A 16,771-nucleotide genomic window follows, 5' to 3' on the forward strand; every position below is an offset into this window, starting at 1 on the left:
TTACTTCTTCTACAGAGCACGTAGAAGTAGGGGAAAAACCGTTATTCTCTGCAACACACTTTACAGACTGAACTGTTCCTGGGGGATATGGCTATGCATTGCCCCTTAGGGTAGTTTGTAAGGCTATCCTCGGTGATTAATAACCTGCCCATTATGAGAGGTGGAGATGGAGATGTGTTATGCTTCACACAGGCTATTACGCTGATTATTGTGCATGTTGAGCTGCCTTTTAACATGAATCTTATAAGGATACCCTTAATTTATGTTCTAGCCCCTGTCATAACAGAGTTTCCATAACAATGACAGTGAATGAAATTTAATACTCAAGGGGCTGAACAGATTCAGTTAATCATCTTCAGTACCTCAACTATGATAAAGCTTCCAGAGACTTTGGAATTAAAATTGTTCCCTTTGAATCTCAAAGACATGCATTATTTTGCTTCTTTAAACTACTTCATTCCATGTGGGTCACTGACTGAAATTTCTCAGATCTCTGCGTTTTCTTGCACTCATAATGCTTTATCAGTGAAAAACTTCAAGTAATGGAATAACCTTCAAAACTAAAACTAGGTCCCAGTTTAAAATCTCCAAAATTCTAGACTACAAAGCCGGCTTGGTTAGAAGATATCCTGCCCTATGTTGGTTGTGATTTGCAGAAATCAGTGAGCCCTAAAGATCACAGTAAGGCTGCCCCAATGCTACTTGGCGATTGCTAATGTTCTAGAGCAACCAAGTATCCGGGCCAACTCTACAAGCATTCAGTATGGGAAATAATGAGTCAGTCCTGTACTTCTGTCTAGAGGGCTGGAAAGTTTTGCAGGTGGGTGTGATTGATCACTACCATTCCCTCTAAGCGACTTTGAGTCTAATCCTTTGAGAAGCCGGCGTTGCCCCTAATGTGCTGAATCTGCTCAACTCCTGTTGAAATTAGTGGGAGTTGAAGGTCCACATATTTTGCAGAAAATGCTCGGTATGCTGTAATACAGGAGTGTGCCTTTTACACTGACTGAGTTAACATTGTTGTAAATCTACTGGTAGCTCTTGGAGCCTGTGACAGGTAGTCCTGACTGGTTTGGCTGGGAGGCTATCAAGTGACATGTTTCAACTGCCCTCTACCTTGGATCTGGCTCCAAGGTAGACTTGGGCTTGCTGTTCAGGATAGGAAAGGAAAAGGAGGTGGATGCTGATGTCAGCGTGTCCCCCTCCCTCCACTCCTGTATCCCATCTCCACAAAGGGGAGGGGATACATCAGGGCTTGGGGTGGTGTGATCTTGCTGGCTGCTGTTTGTGTGTCTGAATGTGCTCAGTATACTTAAAGGGGCAATGCAAATCTCTGTCACTCTCACACACTGGGTGTGTCTCTGTTTCCCACACAAATGCACTGTTGTTCACACTCATCGCCCAGCCCAGCACATACTAGTGTTGTTACTTCTTTTACTTCTTTCAAAGTGTCTTACTGTAAGTTTTTGACTGGTCTGTGCATTTCATTGTTTTATTTATTTTTATGCCTAAATTCAAATCTTTGAGTAGGAGGTTCTCAAATGCCTAACATGTGGTGGTTGGAATAACGATCCCTATGGTATTTTTTAAAAAGTTTGTGTTATATCTAAATATTTTGTTTCTACTGTATTTGTACACATTACCTTGATATTGCCGCACATAAAATTCATTCCCTCTAATTTTTTTCCATCCAAGTGCAAAACGCTGGCCAGGAGTCTCCTAGGATCAGGTTCAACCTCCTGAAGTCCCCTGCAGCCAAGTCAGAAGACTGGCCACTAACAGTCTGGCAGTACAGTGGAGCTAAGGCAGATTCCCTCCTGTCCTGGCCCTGTGCCACTCCTGGAAGTGATTGAAACATTCCTGCAGTGCTTGGGGGAGGCAGGGTTGCGGGTCTTCACATGCTGCCCTTTGCCTGCATGTGTAACCAACATACTCTCTGGGTGTGATGTAGTCCCATCTAAAGGCTTTGAGACCACTTACAGAGAGAGTAATGAGTCTGCTCTACAGCCTTAGCTGCCTGCCAGCTGGATTTAACTCATGCAGCAGAGGCTCATAACACTGAACTTCAGAAGTAGCAGATTCAGTTCTGTCTGTAAACAGCCGAGATCTGCCAGCATCACCGAGGCACAGCTCCCACAGCTCCCATTGGGGGGGAACAGGGAACTATGGCCTATGGGAGGTGTGGGTTGATGCCTGCAGATGGGGAAGAGCATGGAGAGCCACCTAGCCTTCTTGTCTCTCCCTCTGGAACCACTGCTGGACATGCTGTCCACTGTCAGGAGTGGCCCAGAGTTTAGGCAGGGTTGAGCCTACCTTAGCCCCACTCTGCCATGGTCTGGGATCTGCCTGAGGCAAATCGTGCCCAGCCAGAGCCTTCATCCTGAACCTCTGCCCCATCCCTGAGCCCCTCTTGCACCCTGAACCCCCTCCAAAGGTTTGCGCCCTAAGCCCAGTCCTGTACCTAACCTCCTGCCCCACCCAGGGTCAAACCAGAACCTCTCCCACACTCTGTACCGCTTGGCCCATGACCCAAACCAACCTCCTGCCTGAGCCTGGAGCATGTGAATGAGGATGCAGGATGGAAAGAGAGGGAGTGAGCAGGGCAGTGAGAAGGAGTGGGGCAAGTATATTTCAGTTTGAGCGTGGTGGATTGATTTAAATTACCAAAAATAAACCCCATCGATTTAAATCAAGTTACCAAAAACCTAAATTTGACTGTGCTCAGGGTGCACTTAATTTTCAGTAAACCCCATTGCACTTACTGGCACTTCTTTTTTTTTTTTTTTTTTTTTTTTGAGAAAACAAGCATATAACAGGGTTCCCTTGGAAAAGCTGAGTTAGACTGAAGTTAAATAGGGAATAGACTAATGGCATCACCATTATGGTCTGTGGCCAGAAAGTTCCAAAATAAGGAGTATGTATTGTGTAATATACAATAAAGTGTCACTCAGTAGTAACTGGCAACTCTAGATTTCTCTTACTGCAGCTTTCTGTGTTACATATTTGGGTTATAAATTCTAAACCTAGTTAACTAATTAAACAAGACATAAGGATTAGCTAAGATAAACATATTTTTCTAGCAACATCCTACACAGCAAACAGCCTGGGAATTTACTTTTCAAATCACACTTATACTAAAAGGCACAGAGAGAGTTTTGAAGAATGATGCATTGCAAAGTGAATTATTTAACCAGTTGATCCACTCTGCCATTGCCACATTTTCATCCAAATAATCTTCTGCCAATAAGCAGTTTTTCTTATGTTGTTTCATTCTTGCACTGCATACGCTTGATGTATTTTCCTTCTTTTACCTAGGGAACGAATTCTTTCAAAATATTCCCAGGTGGGTTATGGTTACACTACAGATTTTTGTCAACAAAACTAGTGGAGTGTCCACACACAGAATGGGGTTTGTTAACAGTATCTCAACAAAACCCAGCACGTTTGTTGACAGCGTTTTGCCTCTCCCGTCCCACCCTCACCACACCCAAGGCATGACACTTTTGTTGGTCATTTCTGTCAACACAAAAAATCATGTGGATGCCCTAGGGTGCCCTCTGCTGTCAGACACGACTTCTGGTTCACCGAATAGTCCTGTTGGCTGAGCTTCTGGGAACCTGTTCTGTCGAGAAGACATCCAGGGCATCTGGCCACTTTCTTTTGACAGGGCTGATCGCTCTTTTGATGTGTTTTTGTGTGTGGCCATGGTCTGTCAACAGAGGTTTTGCCAACAGTAACTTCTGTCAACCCAGGCTAGTGAGTTCAATCCTTGAGGGGGCCATTTAGGTCGCGTCTACACGTGCACGCTACTTCGAAGTAGCGGCGCCAACTTCGAAATAGCGCCTGTCACGGCTACACGTTTTGGGCGCTATTTCGAAGTTGAAACCGACGTTAGGCGGCGAGACGTCGAAGTCACTAACCCCATGAGGGGATGGGAATAGCGCCCTACTTCGAAGTTGAACGTCGAAGTAGGGCACATGTAGACGATCCGCGTCCCGCAACATCGAAATAGCGGGGTCCGCCATGGCAGCCATCAGCTGAGGGGTTGAGAGACGCTCTCTCTCCAGCCCCTGCGGGGCTCTATGGTCACCGTGTGCAGCAGCCTTTAGTCCAGGGCTTCTGGCTGCTGCTGCTGCAGCTGGGAATCCATGCTGCATGCACAGGGTCTGCAACCAGTTGTCGGCTCTGTGGATCTTGTGTTGTTTAGTGCAACTGTGTCTGGGAGGGGCCCTTTAAGGGAGCGGCTTGCTGTTGAGTCCACCCTGTGACCCTGTCTGCAGCTGTTCCTGGCACCCTTATTTCGATGTGTGCTACTTTGGCGTGTAGACGTTCCCTGGCAGTGCCTATTTCGATGTGGTGCTGCCCAACGTCGAAGTTGAACGTTGACATTGCCAGCCCTGGAGGACGTGTAGACATTATTCATCGAAATACACTATTTCGATATCTCTACGTCGAAATAAGCTATTTCAGTGTAGCGTGCACGTGTAGACGTAGCCTTAGGGATCTGAAGCCAAGAGATTTAAAAAAGGATGGTGCTTGGTCCTGCTAAGAGGACAGGGAACTGGACTTGAGGACCTCCTAAGGTCCCTTCCAGTTCTATGAGATGTGTGTGTGACAGATGGATCTAGTGTAATTGTAGCCATAGAGTCTGTCTTGTGCCCAGAAAGTATGACAGTTTTTCTGTGGCAGAAGTGTGGGAGAATGTAGGAAACTGTGTGTGCTAAATAACATCTTCCCTTTTCCTTTCCAGTCCACCCCACTGTTCCATTCTATGCTGCCTCTGCCCTTGCCTATCTATTGTCTCTCTGTATTTGAGAGTGTCTTAACTAAATTCTTCAGCAGTGCTTGGCCAAGGACCTCATCGAACTTATGTCTTTCTTTACACGTTACTTGGTAGTCTACTGAGAAACAGAAATTAAAAGCCCACAATTTTCAAGAAGCAAGAGCTAGTAGTTAGACTGGACAGACTAGAACCATTACTTCATTTTTATAAGAACGTAAATGTAGCTGTAGCACGTTTGTGATGAGATTTAATGGGAACTGTTATTTTTAGATGAGAATGTTAATATTTTATTGATTAAAAAAAACAAAATTCTATTTAAATAAACAAAATCCAATTTAACTTAAAAATCTGATTTATTGTTTGAAAGTTAATTTTTATTCACCTTGGGTTTGAGATAGATCCTGGGTTGCACTTAAATTTAAAAAAAAGTCATTTTGTGCTTCAAAATGTTGGAGACCACTGTTGTAAATATCCAGAGACTAAAGGTTTCCTGCATTTGGATGTGGATTGAGTAAGGATTTGCCACTTCATGAGGTATGGAACAGAGATTTATCATGTAGCTTGAGGATTAATGTGTTAGAATAGGTAGTGCATGAACAAAATCTTACATAACTTTCCACATTTAGGAATCCTCTATATTTGTATTGGATCTCATACCATTTTTACATGCTTTATTTTTCAACCCATGAACACTGATTCTCACTCATCCTGGTTTTTTTTTCCACCAAGAATTCTTTGTAGTTCACTCATAGTCCTCTTCAGTTGGTCACAAGCAGTGGTATTAATAATAATACTATAGCTCTTCAGTGTATCACAATAATGAGGTGGAAGTGAGGTTTGCATAAATCAGATAGTTTTATTAGGCAGTAGAAACAGCAAAGGTAATAGTCAAAGAGAATTGGAATGCAAGAACAACTAACCCAGTGCACAAATGTAGCCCTATTCTACCTTGAATGTTTTGTGGTCTAGAATTTCTTAGAAGTGACTATCTCAATGCACTACTGTCTGTTGCAATGGTACCCTTCTATACCTTCCTGTTTATGTAGTGTTTTCATTTTTGGAGAGTAAGACAGCGAGACTCTTCTGTAGTTCTTTCCATGAGCCACTTTGTCTCTTTTGCTGCTGCTCTGAGAGCCTGTGTCAAATCAAAAGGTAAAGAGCAATGATTATTTTAGTATGTTACACATGTGAAAACAACAGCTTGAGCAGGTTCCAACCTCTGCTGTCATTCCTCCCCATCCCCTCCAAACTTTTCTCTGTAATAACATTGAATTTGAAGCATGTGTCACTTCTACAGTATTTTGCAATATACCGCTGACCCCAGAACATTCACAGGAAATTCTCCTTAAATGTGTGCACAATAGCTCTGAACCGGTCAGTCTTGAATTTCTTCGTAGTCCTCTCATCCTACGAAGTGCTTGGCTTTTTATGTAGCTGTTTGTTGTGAGGTAATCTTAGATACTTTCCCCCACATTTAGTATCTTGCTGTGATAATATAAAAATCCTGAGCAAGAAGCTGTAATCTGTTAAAAATTTTGAACTGGACTGAATGACATTCCCTGTTTGGAGTCTATCAGTGACAGAGGGCAATACAAGTCCATAGACTGCAAAATGGATACAGATCATCAATAGATTCTTCTTTTTTATAAAATAAAATGCTCTGCCTTTTTAAGGTTCTCATAAGGAGAAAGAATCCTTACTGGCAGTTCCTTAAAGAGTCCCAAACATCCTGTGGCACAAAGAGAAAATAATTATAATCAAGAACAACTGCAAATATCAGGTGCTGAATGAGAGGAAGATATGAGAATGTATTGTCTCTCTGTCAGGTGACTATTCCAGCATCAGGAAGGAAGAACTTATCTCTTTGCTAGCTCTACTGACTATTCTGCTCCTTAGTTCAGGAAAGAGAAAGCTACAGAAAACATGTCAGAAAAGAGCAGAAAAGGATTCTGGAACTAAGGAAATAAATTAAATATAAGAAATGTAAATGTGTGAAACCCCAAATGATGTTTCTTTTTCCAGACTAGGAAGAATGTTTTCCGTTGGTGCCACACACAAACTGAGAGAAGGCTATGACACCAACTCTTCAGTGAAGTTATACAGCTGCTTGAAATTAACTAGAGAAGCAGGTCTGCATTCACATCCCTCATTAAGATTTACTCCTACCATGATGCCTACAAGAAAAGAACCAGCTGTGTATATTTGGAGGTAATATATTTGTTTTATGAAACAACACAAACAACATCATGTTATTAAGATGTTGTATAAGTAGTAGCCAGTTACCACTTTGATTACTTTCCTTGCATGTCATACCACTTTTCTCTGTCCTTTCCTGTTTGCTTGTTTAGATTTGAAACTCTTTGGGGCAGAGATTTTGCCTTCTTTTAATTTTTAGAAAACAATTAGCAGTACGTAGGCATTACTGGAAACAAATAATAAATTGCCCGGTAATAACTGATATTATTTGAGACAAAATAATTCCCATCTGCAGAACGTAGGTAGGATCACTGACATTTGCAGATTTGTGATTTATCCTACAAGCTTCGTTCACAGGACATTTTAGAGTCTCCTAAGTGTATTTTAAATTGAACACAATATGTGGTGCAGAGCTACTACAGAAAAATGACAGTGTAAGATAACTTTTGCAGGGGTGTGGTTACATACTAGGAGCCTTGGCTTTCCAGCAGCTGGCGGTAAGTAGCAATCTCCTGCTCCAGGTGGGTCTTGATGTCCAAGAGGATCTTGTAGTCACTATTCTGCCGCTCCATATCCACTCGAAGCTCGGTCAGCTGTGCCTCAATATTGCCAATCAGGTTCTGGATCTGTGCCAGCTGGGCACCATAGCGATTCTCAGTGTCTGCCAAGGTGCCTTCCAAAGCAGCTTTCTGAGAACAGAGACGTTGGAAGAAAAATAATTCATAAGCTGTCACCAAATAGAGGGTTGTTCATTAGAAAGGAAGCACCCTGTGTTAGAGGTCATTTGTCATTATACCTGTCCCAGCATGTTTCTATAAAATCCAAATCTCAGAAGAAATTGCCACATACCATGCTAAGCTGAGATTGAAGCTCTATCTCCAGACCTTGGAGGGTGCGTCTCAGATCTGTGATTTCAGTCTTGCTAGTCTGCAGCTGTTCAGTATTGATGGCTACTTCTTGGTTCAGTGCTTCGGTCTGAAACAGGGAAAACATTTGAAAAATGGAGTGAGGTTTTCTGAAGATCACAAAAGGCTTTAGGAGCCCATTGCTGCAAGACATTTGAAATTCTTTTCTTCTATCTTGTATTGTTTTACATTTTTACCTTCTTGTTAAACCAAGTTTCAGCATCTTTCCTGTTCTTCTCAGCGATGACTTCATACTGGTCTCTCGTGTCGGCCAGGATTTTGGTCAGATCAGTAGCTGGTGCAGAGTCAACCTCAACACTGACTTGGCCACCTATTTGCCCACTCAGGGCATTCATTTCCTATAGTAAAATTTCCGAAAAAAACCACAAGAAGACACAAGTATTAAAGACACTACAAATCTCTCTTGAATTCACCCACTCCTCCAGGGCTGACCTCTAATTGACTATTCTCAAATATGCACAGCAGAGAGGCTTTTTTAGTGAATCTATAAAGATGCTTTTTATAGTCTATTAGCAATACCAACGTAACACTGAAAAATTCCAGATTCTATCCCACAGATCAATGGTCTTTTAAACTGTGATTTTTCAAATGGGTGCGGCTGGGGGGTTTTACCTCCTCATGGTTTTTCTTGAGGTAAGCCAGCTCCTCCTTCAGGCTTTCAATCTGCATCTCCAGGTCAGCTCTGGCTAGGGTCAGCTCATCCAGAACTCTACGCAGGCCATTAATATCAGCCTCAACGTTCAGGTGCAGGGCCGACTCTGTCTCATACCTTCAAAAAAAGCAAACCAAAGCAGAACAAAACCAAGAGTTATTAAAATCTAAAATAAGGGGCAAATAGTATTTGTTACCAATGGCATTTGACTTTTGTTTTATTTTGCTTCATCATATCAAAAAGCCCTATATTTGTAATAGTATGTCTATCCCAACATTTTGCTCTAAGGTTCATATGAATATGTATGTGACGATGTGACATATACAGCACTGGTGTAAATCTACACCTGGAATTTAATGATTTTACTGTAATAGAACAAGATGTAGTATATGAAGGTGTTGTGTGGTCTTCCCTCTACACTCTGTAAATTCACCTTGCTGGATGCTATGCTACAATTTTTCTGTTCTTTATTCAGCATCTTTTAGGTCTCTGCAGTCATTCTCAGCATCATTATTAGCATTTTTACCTGTGCAGAGCTGTGTCATCTTAATGGGCCACCCAACACATTAACATTAGTTGATTAGCCAGGTACACTGTGAACCATATACTACATATTGGTGGTGTCCATTTTCAGACCATACTTTTATCACATAGTTTTAATGCACAGGCTCTACTGACATTCTTTTCGCTTTTCCAAATGATGACATGAAGATCTTCCTGTCTTTCAGTGTCTCCTTGCCTTAGAGGAATTTACTCACTTGGTTTTGAAGTCATCAGCAGCCAGCCTGGCATTATCAATCTGCAGAATAATCTTAGAGTTGTCAATTGTGGCAGCAAGAATCTAGAAAAAAACCCAAGTGGCACAAAGTGAGTCACAGTCTGGGCTGAAAGAAGTATATACAGATGGTGCCTGACTTACGAACACGTCGACTTACAACCATTCATATTTATGACCAAGCTCCTGCTCACACCCCAGCCCCGCGTGCCACAGCTCACCTCCCCCAGCAGGGGGCTCACACCTGGGGCTCCCCTCCAACCCGCGTGGACCCAGCTCCATCCCCGCACCCCAACCCCTCCCTACACACCCAGCCCCAACCCCCGCAGACCCAGCCCCAACCCCAACCCCTGTGTGGCCCCAGATTACACCCCCCCCACACGGCTGGCTCAGCACGTGTGGGGCTCCAACCTGCCGCCCACTCAAGCACCCCACCCTGGTGAACCTCTGTTCAACCCTGCCCCCCCACAGCCCCAGCTCACCCCCCATGCATTGGTCTCCAATTTCAACCCATGCCTGGGGCTCCAGCTCCCAGCCCCCAGCGGGGCTCCTACACCCCTCCACTCAACCATCCTGCCCAGTGCACCCCCTGTTCAGCCTCCCCACCCAGCTCAACACCTCCCTCCCACAGCCCCACCTCACACCCTCACCACACTTGGGGCTCTGGCTGTCAGCTGCCACCGCCAGCACGTGCAGGGGCTGTAACCCCCTGCTAGCTCAACCCACTCCCGCCCCAGGTCACCCCCATTCAATCCCCCTCTGCTCGGCTCAACCACCCTGGCCCCAGCTGACACCCTGCCCCCGGCATGCACTGGGCTGTCAGCTGCCAGTGTGTGCAGGGCTCCAGCTGTCAGCCACTGCAGATGCATGAGTCTCTATCCCCCCAGCTAACCCTCTCTGCCCCAGTTCACCCCATTCAACTCCCTCCAGTTCCCCACGGCCCCAGCTCACATGCCCTGGCATGCAGAGCTCTGGCTTCCACCTGTGCCCAGAGCTCCAGCCCCGCTACTCACTACCCCCACAGCCCTGGCTCCAACCCACTGCACCAACCCCCTACTGCCTGGGTCCAACCACCTGCAAGCCCCAGCTCAACTGCATCCTTCCACCACCCCTGCCGCCCTAGCCCACCCCAGGCTTAACTCCTCTGCCCCCTCCCAGGGCCCCAACCCAAACCCTGCCCTACTTACACATACCTGGAGGGATTACAGTATAAGGGTATTTCCGACTTACAGCCAGACTGACGTACGATCACTTGTTTGGAACGTAACATGTTCATAAGTCGGGGACTATCTGTGTCTCGTTCGTTACAGTCTGGGTAGAAGACTTAACAAATTCTAATAAAATTCTAGTGAAAATATGGATGTAATACACTAGCTGTGTGTGCACTTGCATTGGTCTTTCGAAAGAGGCATGCAAATGAAGGAAATTGAAAATGCAAATGAGGTACTGATTTACATATCTGGTGCCTTATTTGCATCATCTCTTTTCAAAAGAGCTTCTTCTGAAAGAAAGAAGGCAGTATAGACGGGGCTCTTTCAAAAATAAGTCCCATCTTCAAAAGAACTCTTCTTCCTGGATCAAAATAGGGAATGCAAGTGTAGACACAGCTTGTGTGTGTGTGTGTAATACAATACTTTAGACTAGTTCTCATATACACTGAGATCTTTTCATAGAGTTCTGGCCCTGTACAGCATCCTTAAAGTTGACTAACTTACAGGTCGTTTTGTTTTATTCCTAAAGTAGGCCTGTCCCTCTTTGATCAAGGGCAGCAGGATCTGCAGTTAACATACTGGGCAAAATTAATCTCTGATGTGACTCCACTCAAGGCTGTGGAGCTACGCCAGGAATTTGGAACTACACCAGGAATTGATTTGCACCTTTCTTTGTATGATTTGGCATTAAGGATCTACCCATCAGTTCCTGAGATGTGGCATGTAGATCAGCAAATGACTCTTCCTCTGGGCAGGCACACGGAATTCCACTGCCACAATGCAAAGTAGCCCTATCATCAAAGAGCTACGAGGAAATGAAGGTGCTGAGCAAAGGAAGTCTGCTGAGACTCCTGCCCAGAAATTCTTCTCAAAAGGCTTTTATCTGTGTTAGCTCTAACCAGGATTTGGAGGTTCATATTACTTATACATAAATAAAAACAAATGATGCCTCTGGATATAACTCTGTAATGGAACAGAGTCTACTATATATTTGAGAGAATTTATCTGTGCATCAGTCTGTCAGTGCATCTGTTCAACAATTCCTCCTAAACAGTAAGAGCTAGAACCGCCAAATTCAATATGTAGCTATCTCTTATCGGCTACGTCTACACGTGAAGCCTACATCGAAATAGGCTATTTCGATGAGTAATGTCTACACATCCTCCAGGGCTGGCAACGTCAATGTTCAACTTCGACGTTGCACGGCACCACATCGAAATAGGCGCTGCGAGGGAACGTCTACACGCCAAAGTAGCACACATCGAAATAAGGGTGCCAGGCACAGCTGCAGACAGGGTCACAGGGCGGACTCAACAGCAAGCCGCTCCCTTAAAGGGCCCCTCCCAGACACAGTTGCACTAAACAACACAACATACACAGAGCTGACAACTGGTTGCAGACCCTGTGCCTGCATCATGGATCCCCAGCTGCTGCAGCAGCAGCCAGAAGCCCTGGGCTAAGGGCTGCTGCCCACGGTGACCATAGAGCCCCACAGGGGCTGGAGAGAGAGCGTCTCTGAACCCCTCAGCTGATGGTCGCCATGGCGGACCCCGCTATTTCGAAGTTGCAGGACGTGCAACGACTACACGGTCCCTACTTCGACGTTGAACGTCGAAGTAGGGCGCTATTCCTGTCCCCTCATGGGGTTAGCGACTTCGACGTCTCGCCGCCTAACGTCGAAGTTAACTTCGAAATAGCGCCTGGCGCGTGTAGCCGTGACGGGCGCTATTTCGAAGTTAGTGCCGCTACTTCGAAGTAGTGTGCACGTGTAGACACGGCTATCATAACTTAAACCAAGGAAGGTATTTCGGTTGTGCCAGGAAAACAGGATGTGCCTGGAATGGGATTGCTCCTCATAAAACCATACAGAAAAGAGACAGAATCACTAGGCAGATGAAAGGGTCTGGCTAGGGGTGCGTCCCCTTCCCCCATTAGGGACTGCACCCGCTTTGAGTCTCCCACCACCCAGATACCCATTAGGGAAGGTGGGAGCTGCATTTCCCCTCCCCTGATTCATACCAGGATGCATAAAGCCATACAGAAAAGAGACTCAATAGCCTGACAGGTGAAAGGGGCTGGCTGTGCATGTGCCCCACACCCCACCCCCACTGTCTGGGACTGCCCCAGCCTCAACTCTTACACACACACACTGGGCACTCTTTAGGGAGGGTAGTGGGACTGAACGTCCCCCAGCTCCAATTTACAAAGGAGCATTGCTGGTTGTTCCCCTTTGTCAGGGAGGTAGGGGAAAGTGCACAATTTACTTCATTCCTCTCGCAAACTGCAGTAGGAGGTAAAGGGGCCAGATGAACCTGCATATGCCCCTTCTCTTTGCTGTGCCCACTGGAGCTGCAGCAGGCAGGGAGAGGTGCTTTTCATCTGGCCCCAAGCTGCTGTGGTGAGAGAGAACTGGGGTAGTCCTCTCTCCCCGAGACAGCCTGTCTACTGAACCTCTAATCCCCAGTCATGCCCCAGAGCAAAGATTTAAATAAAGAAAAACACAAGTTCATTGAGTCAAGGACCCAAGCAATGCCAGGTAAATCTTCTAGTATAATAATATATGGCAATTCTATATCACATTTGTTTAAAGTTTGAATATATTTAATCTCCTAGCCCTAGCCTAATTATACCACAGGTTCCAAAGCTCCAGAATGCTGAGTGTTTCCTGTAACACACCACGAACAACCACAAGAAGAGTTTTGTTTACTTACTTTTTCCCCTGTGTACCTCACCTGAGGCATTTACTTTTGTGAGCCACCTTATATAGGGTCAGGAAGGAATCTTCCTTCTGGTCAGATCAGTAGTGACCTTGGTCTTTTTAACCTTTTTCTGAAGTATGGGAATACAGGTCACTTGCCATAATTATTTGGATATATCTCACTTTATCATCTCCCTGCCATTGCATGGCCCTGGGCATTGGTGCCTCTAGTTCTCTGCTTGTGACAAATAATTGTCTTGTCTTCTATGGGCTGTACTAATCCTGTACTCTAATTTCGATTGTTGAGTTTACTGAGTGGGTTTTGGGTAGTGCTGGTAGCAACTGATTTACAGGAGGTCAGATCAGAATAGATGATCTGGTAGTCTCATCTGGCTTTAAATACTATGGCTGTCAGAAATCAATAGCTCACCTAGGAAAGCAGTTGGAGCAACTCGCTTTCATGAATTGGGAATAAACAGCAGGCACATGGAGATTTCAAATGAGAGAATCTAATTCCAGTGCTTCTTTTTAGAGGTTGATTTCTGAAATCAGTACACTGTGAGCAAGATAAGCCCAAGGAAAAGGAAATTGTGTGGGTGGGGTCATGAACTGCATGCTGAGATCTGAAAAATAAGCTTTAGGTTTTCCTTATGAGACTGAATGCTGACATTTTTCACTCAGAAGTCAGGTATTGCTTCTAGGGTGTGTACTACTCTGAAACAGTTACTGTGTATACATGGGTTTGCTGAGGCATAATAAATCCTATATTTATATATAAGATTTGTGTGCACTTAATTTAGCTAATGTCTGCCGCTTCTTTTTCCTTTAACATATTTAAACATTTTCTTTTTCAAAGTTCAAGCTCAGGAAGCAAAACAAAAAAGGATTGAAAAAAGTCTGTGCTGTGTTCAAACTCTGAAGCGCTCAAGTTCACATCTGCAAACTCCTATATTTGCTCAGTTCTTATTTTAACTGTAAATGTCAGCTCAGAGATTAAGTATCGGAGGGGTAGCCGTGCTAGTCTGGATCTGTAACAGCAACGAAGGGTCCTGTGGCACCTTATAGACTAACAGAAAAGTTTTGAGCATGAGCTTTCGTGAGCACAGACTCACTTCATCAGATGCGGCATCAGATGAAGTGAGTCTGTGCTCACGAAAGCTCATGCTCAAAACTTTTCTGTTAGTCTATAAGGTAGCTCAGAGAACTGTTAAAGCAGTGCACGTACTGGCTGTCCAGAGGCTTAAATAAATGTGTATGTCTGCAGATATAAATAGATATCTACAGTAGTTGGGCAAGATTTAAACTGATACTTGTGGTACTTGTGCACATTTTCTTAGTTAACAATTTTAATAGGAGATACATTTCATTCTGGGCATTGGCACTGTCCATCCTTTATGATTCACTACATACCCAGATCACCCTTCTACTTTCCCATAATCCACCATTGTTTTTGGCTGTGGTTTTTGTTTTGTGTTTAGGCTTTTCATTTCTTACCACATTTCAAAATGCAATTGAAGCTAAATATGTCTTTTATGGTTATTGGAAATTACATAACAAAACAGTTATCATTATTTACAAATAATATTTTCCTTTCATCTGTTAATATCAGTCATATTATGTATATGTTACTTTAACAAACTATTGGGTTTATCTTTAGATGTTTTTTAACAAAATTTAACACCTACTTGGTCTCGAAGATCTTCAATAGTCTTGTAATATGGGCTGTAGTCACGGGCTGGCCCTGGTCCTTGTTTTTGGAGCCAGTCTTGGATTTTAATTTCTAGATCAGAATTTGCCTCTTCCAGAGCATGTACTTTGTCCAGGTAGGATGCCAGGCGGTCATTCAGGTTCTGCATAGTTGTCTTTTCATTTCCAGAAAGGAGGCCATCACCACTACCACCACCAAAGCCAGTGTGCAAACCACCACCATATCCACCACCCAGGCTACCTCCTACCCCAGAAGAGACATACTGGGCAGTAGAAACAGAGATACCCCTGCCACCAGATCCTCCATGGACACTTGGTGTCCTGAAGGAGCCAACAGTATAGCCGACTGAGGACCCACTAAGATTACCTATCCCAGAAGAGGTTATTTGCTTCCAACCATAAGTGGACATGGTGAGTAGATATCAAGGCTCTTATTCTACTCCTGGTTCACACAGTTTGTGCTCTTAAAGCAGGAGTGAAAGATTCTTTTCTCCACCTGTTGTCTTTTATGCTTGTGACAATGGGAGTTGTCCATAGAACATGATCAGTAAGCCCTGTGGAATTCTCCAGCAGTAAGCCTTTTGCCAACACTGAAATTCTTTTTATTGGTCAATTGGTATGTAGTGGGCTGTGTTTCTTTTCCAAATACTTGCACACATGCCAGATTTCATTTTTTTCTCCCCTCTCTTCCTCTTCAGACAAGAGGTGTGATTCAGAGAATGTGGCTTTGTGCTCAAAGAGACATTTGTGACTCTACAATGATGGTTTACTTCTACTGAAACGAGATCTGTAAGCACACACCTCTTTTGCACTGTACAGTGCCTCCTTTGTGAACACATCCCTTAGGGTAATTTCAAAAGAAGGTTTAGAACACATAGTAATGCAGTTAGTGACTGCTAGGCTTTTAATAGACCCTTGTATAAAGGGAGCCCAGATGACAAACAGGAATGTGAGTGAAACAGATTCCCACACGTCTCCAACTTTTTTCAGGACTTTTCTTATAAAGCCCTTTTTTCAAAAGAAAATTGTCCGAAAAACTAGTTCTTTGGTCTCTGTTCCTTCTATGAGTACAGCAGGACAAAGGGTTTGATTGTAGAAATGGCAGACATGGAAATGTTTCTTTTTATAATATGACAGGCCCTTTCAGTGGATTTATTCTCCTAGCCTTTGTTCCTAGAATTGTAGGGCTGGAAGGAGCATCCAGAGGTCATCTGCTGCAGTCCCCTTAGCTCATGAAAGTACTAAGTATTACTTAGACCATCACATCCCTGACAGGTGTTTTTCTAACCTGCTTTTAAAAAATCTTCAGTGACGGAGCTTCCATGACCTCCCTGGGTAATTTATTCCCTGAAAGAAGCTTTTCCTAATGGTTTTTTAGATTATTCTTTAAACTTCACTGTCACAGCATGTCTAGTGTGAGCGAGCCAGTGAGAGGTGCAAGATTACAAACTCATCATTTCACTTTGCAAAGAGTATAACTGGCTATGACAGCAGGGGAACTGGAGCAGATGGAGGAATATCCCTTACTCCTATAGTCTATGGAAAAATTCTTTATTTTCTGAGAATTGGTCAGAAAAATATAGTTGTTGGCACTTCCTGACTTAGCTACAAATATCCCTGTCCCAGCTCTAAATTAAAGTCCTTCTCCTCCCCAAGAGCCAGGCACCCCCAGCCCACCCTACCTCCATATATTCCACCCAACTCAGAAGAGCTGCAACCAATGGAGCCACTGAAGGAGCCAGGGTTGAAGGGGCCACACGGGTCCCTGAGGCCACACCGGGTTGCAGGCTCCGAGGCAGTGCCGGGTTTCAGGCCCCAAGGCA

General features: G+C 44.2%; 1 protein-coding gene across 1 annotated transcript; it reads right to left on the minus strand.

Moving 5' to 3' along the window:
• Positions 1–5,130: 5,130 nt before the first annotated feature.
• On the minus strand, positions 5,131–15,402 carry LOC142002857 (keratin, type I cytoskeletal 19-like). Its single transcript, XM_074979314.1, has 7 exons — positions 14,927–15,402; positions 9,316–9,398; positions 8,518–8,674; positions 8,082–8,243; positions 7,829–7,954; positions 7,448–7,668; positions 5,131–5,918 (listed from the first exon to the last, which is right to left on the minus strand). Coding segments are annotated over exons 1-7 (1,182 nt in total). The 5' UTR covers positions 15,359–15,402; the 3' UTR covers positions 5,131–5,917.
• Positions 15,403–16,771: the final 1,369 nt, after the last annotated feature.

Source organism: Carettochelys insculpta, chromosome 28 (assembly GCF_033958435.1).
Source record: "Carettochelys insculpta isolate YL-2023 chromosome 28, ASM3395843v1, whole genome shotgun sequence".
Taxonomy (NCBI): domain Eukaryota; kingdom Metazoa; phylum Chordata; order Testudines; family Carettochelyidae; genus Carettochelys; species Carettochelys insculpta.

Bases quoted from the DNA above. Each gene is read 5' to 3' on its own strand.
- LOC142002857 (XM_074979314.1), bottom strand. From the start codon at position 15,358: ATGTCCACTTATGGTTGGAAGCAAATAACCTCTTCTGGGATAGGTAAT. The intron at 8,675-9,315 runs GTGAGTAAATTC...CTTTTTTTGAAG, and splicing joins GCTGATGACTTCAAAACCAA to GTATGAGACAGAGTCGGCCC. The intron at 7,955-8,081 runs GTAAAAATGTAA...TCCCTGTTTCAG, and splicing joins AAACTTGGTTTAACAAGAAG to ACCGAAGCACTGAACCAAGA.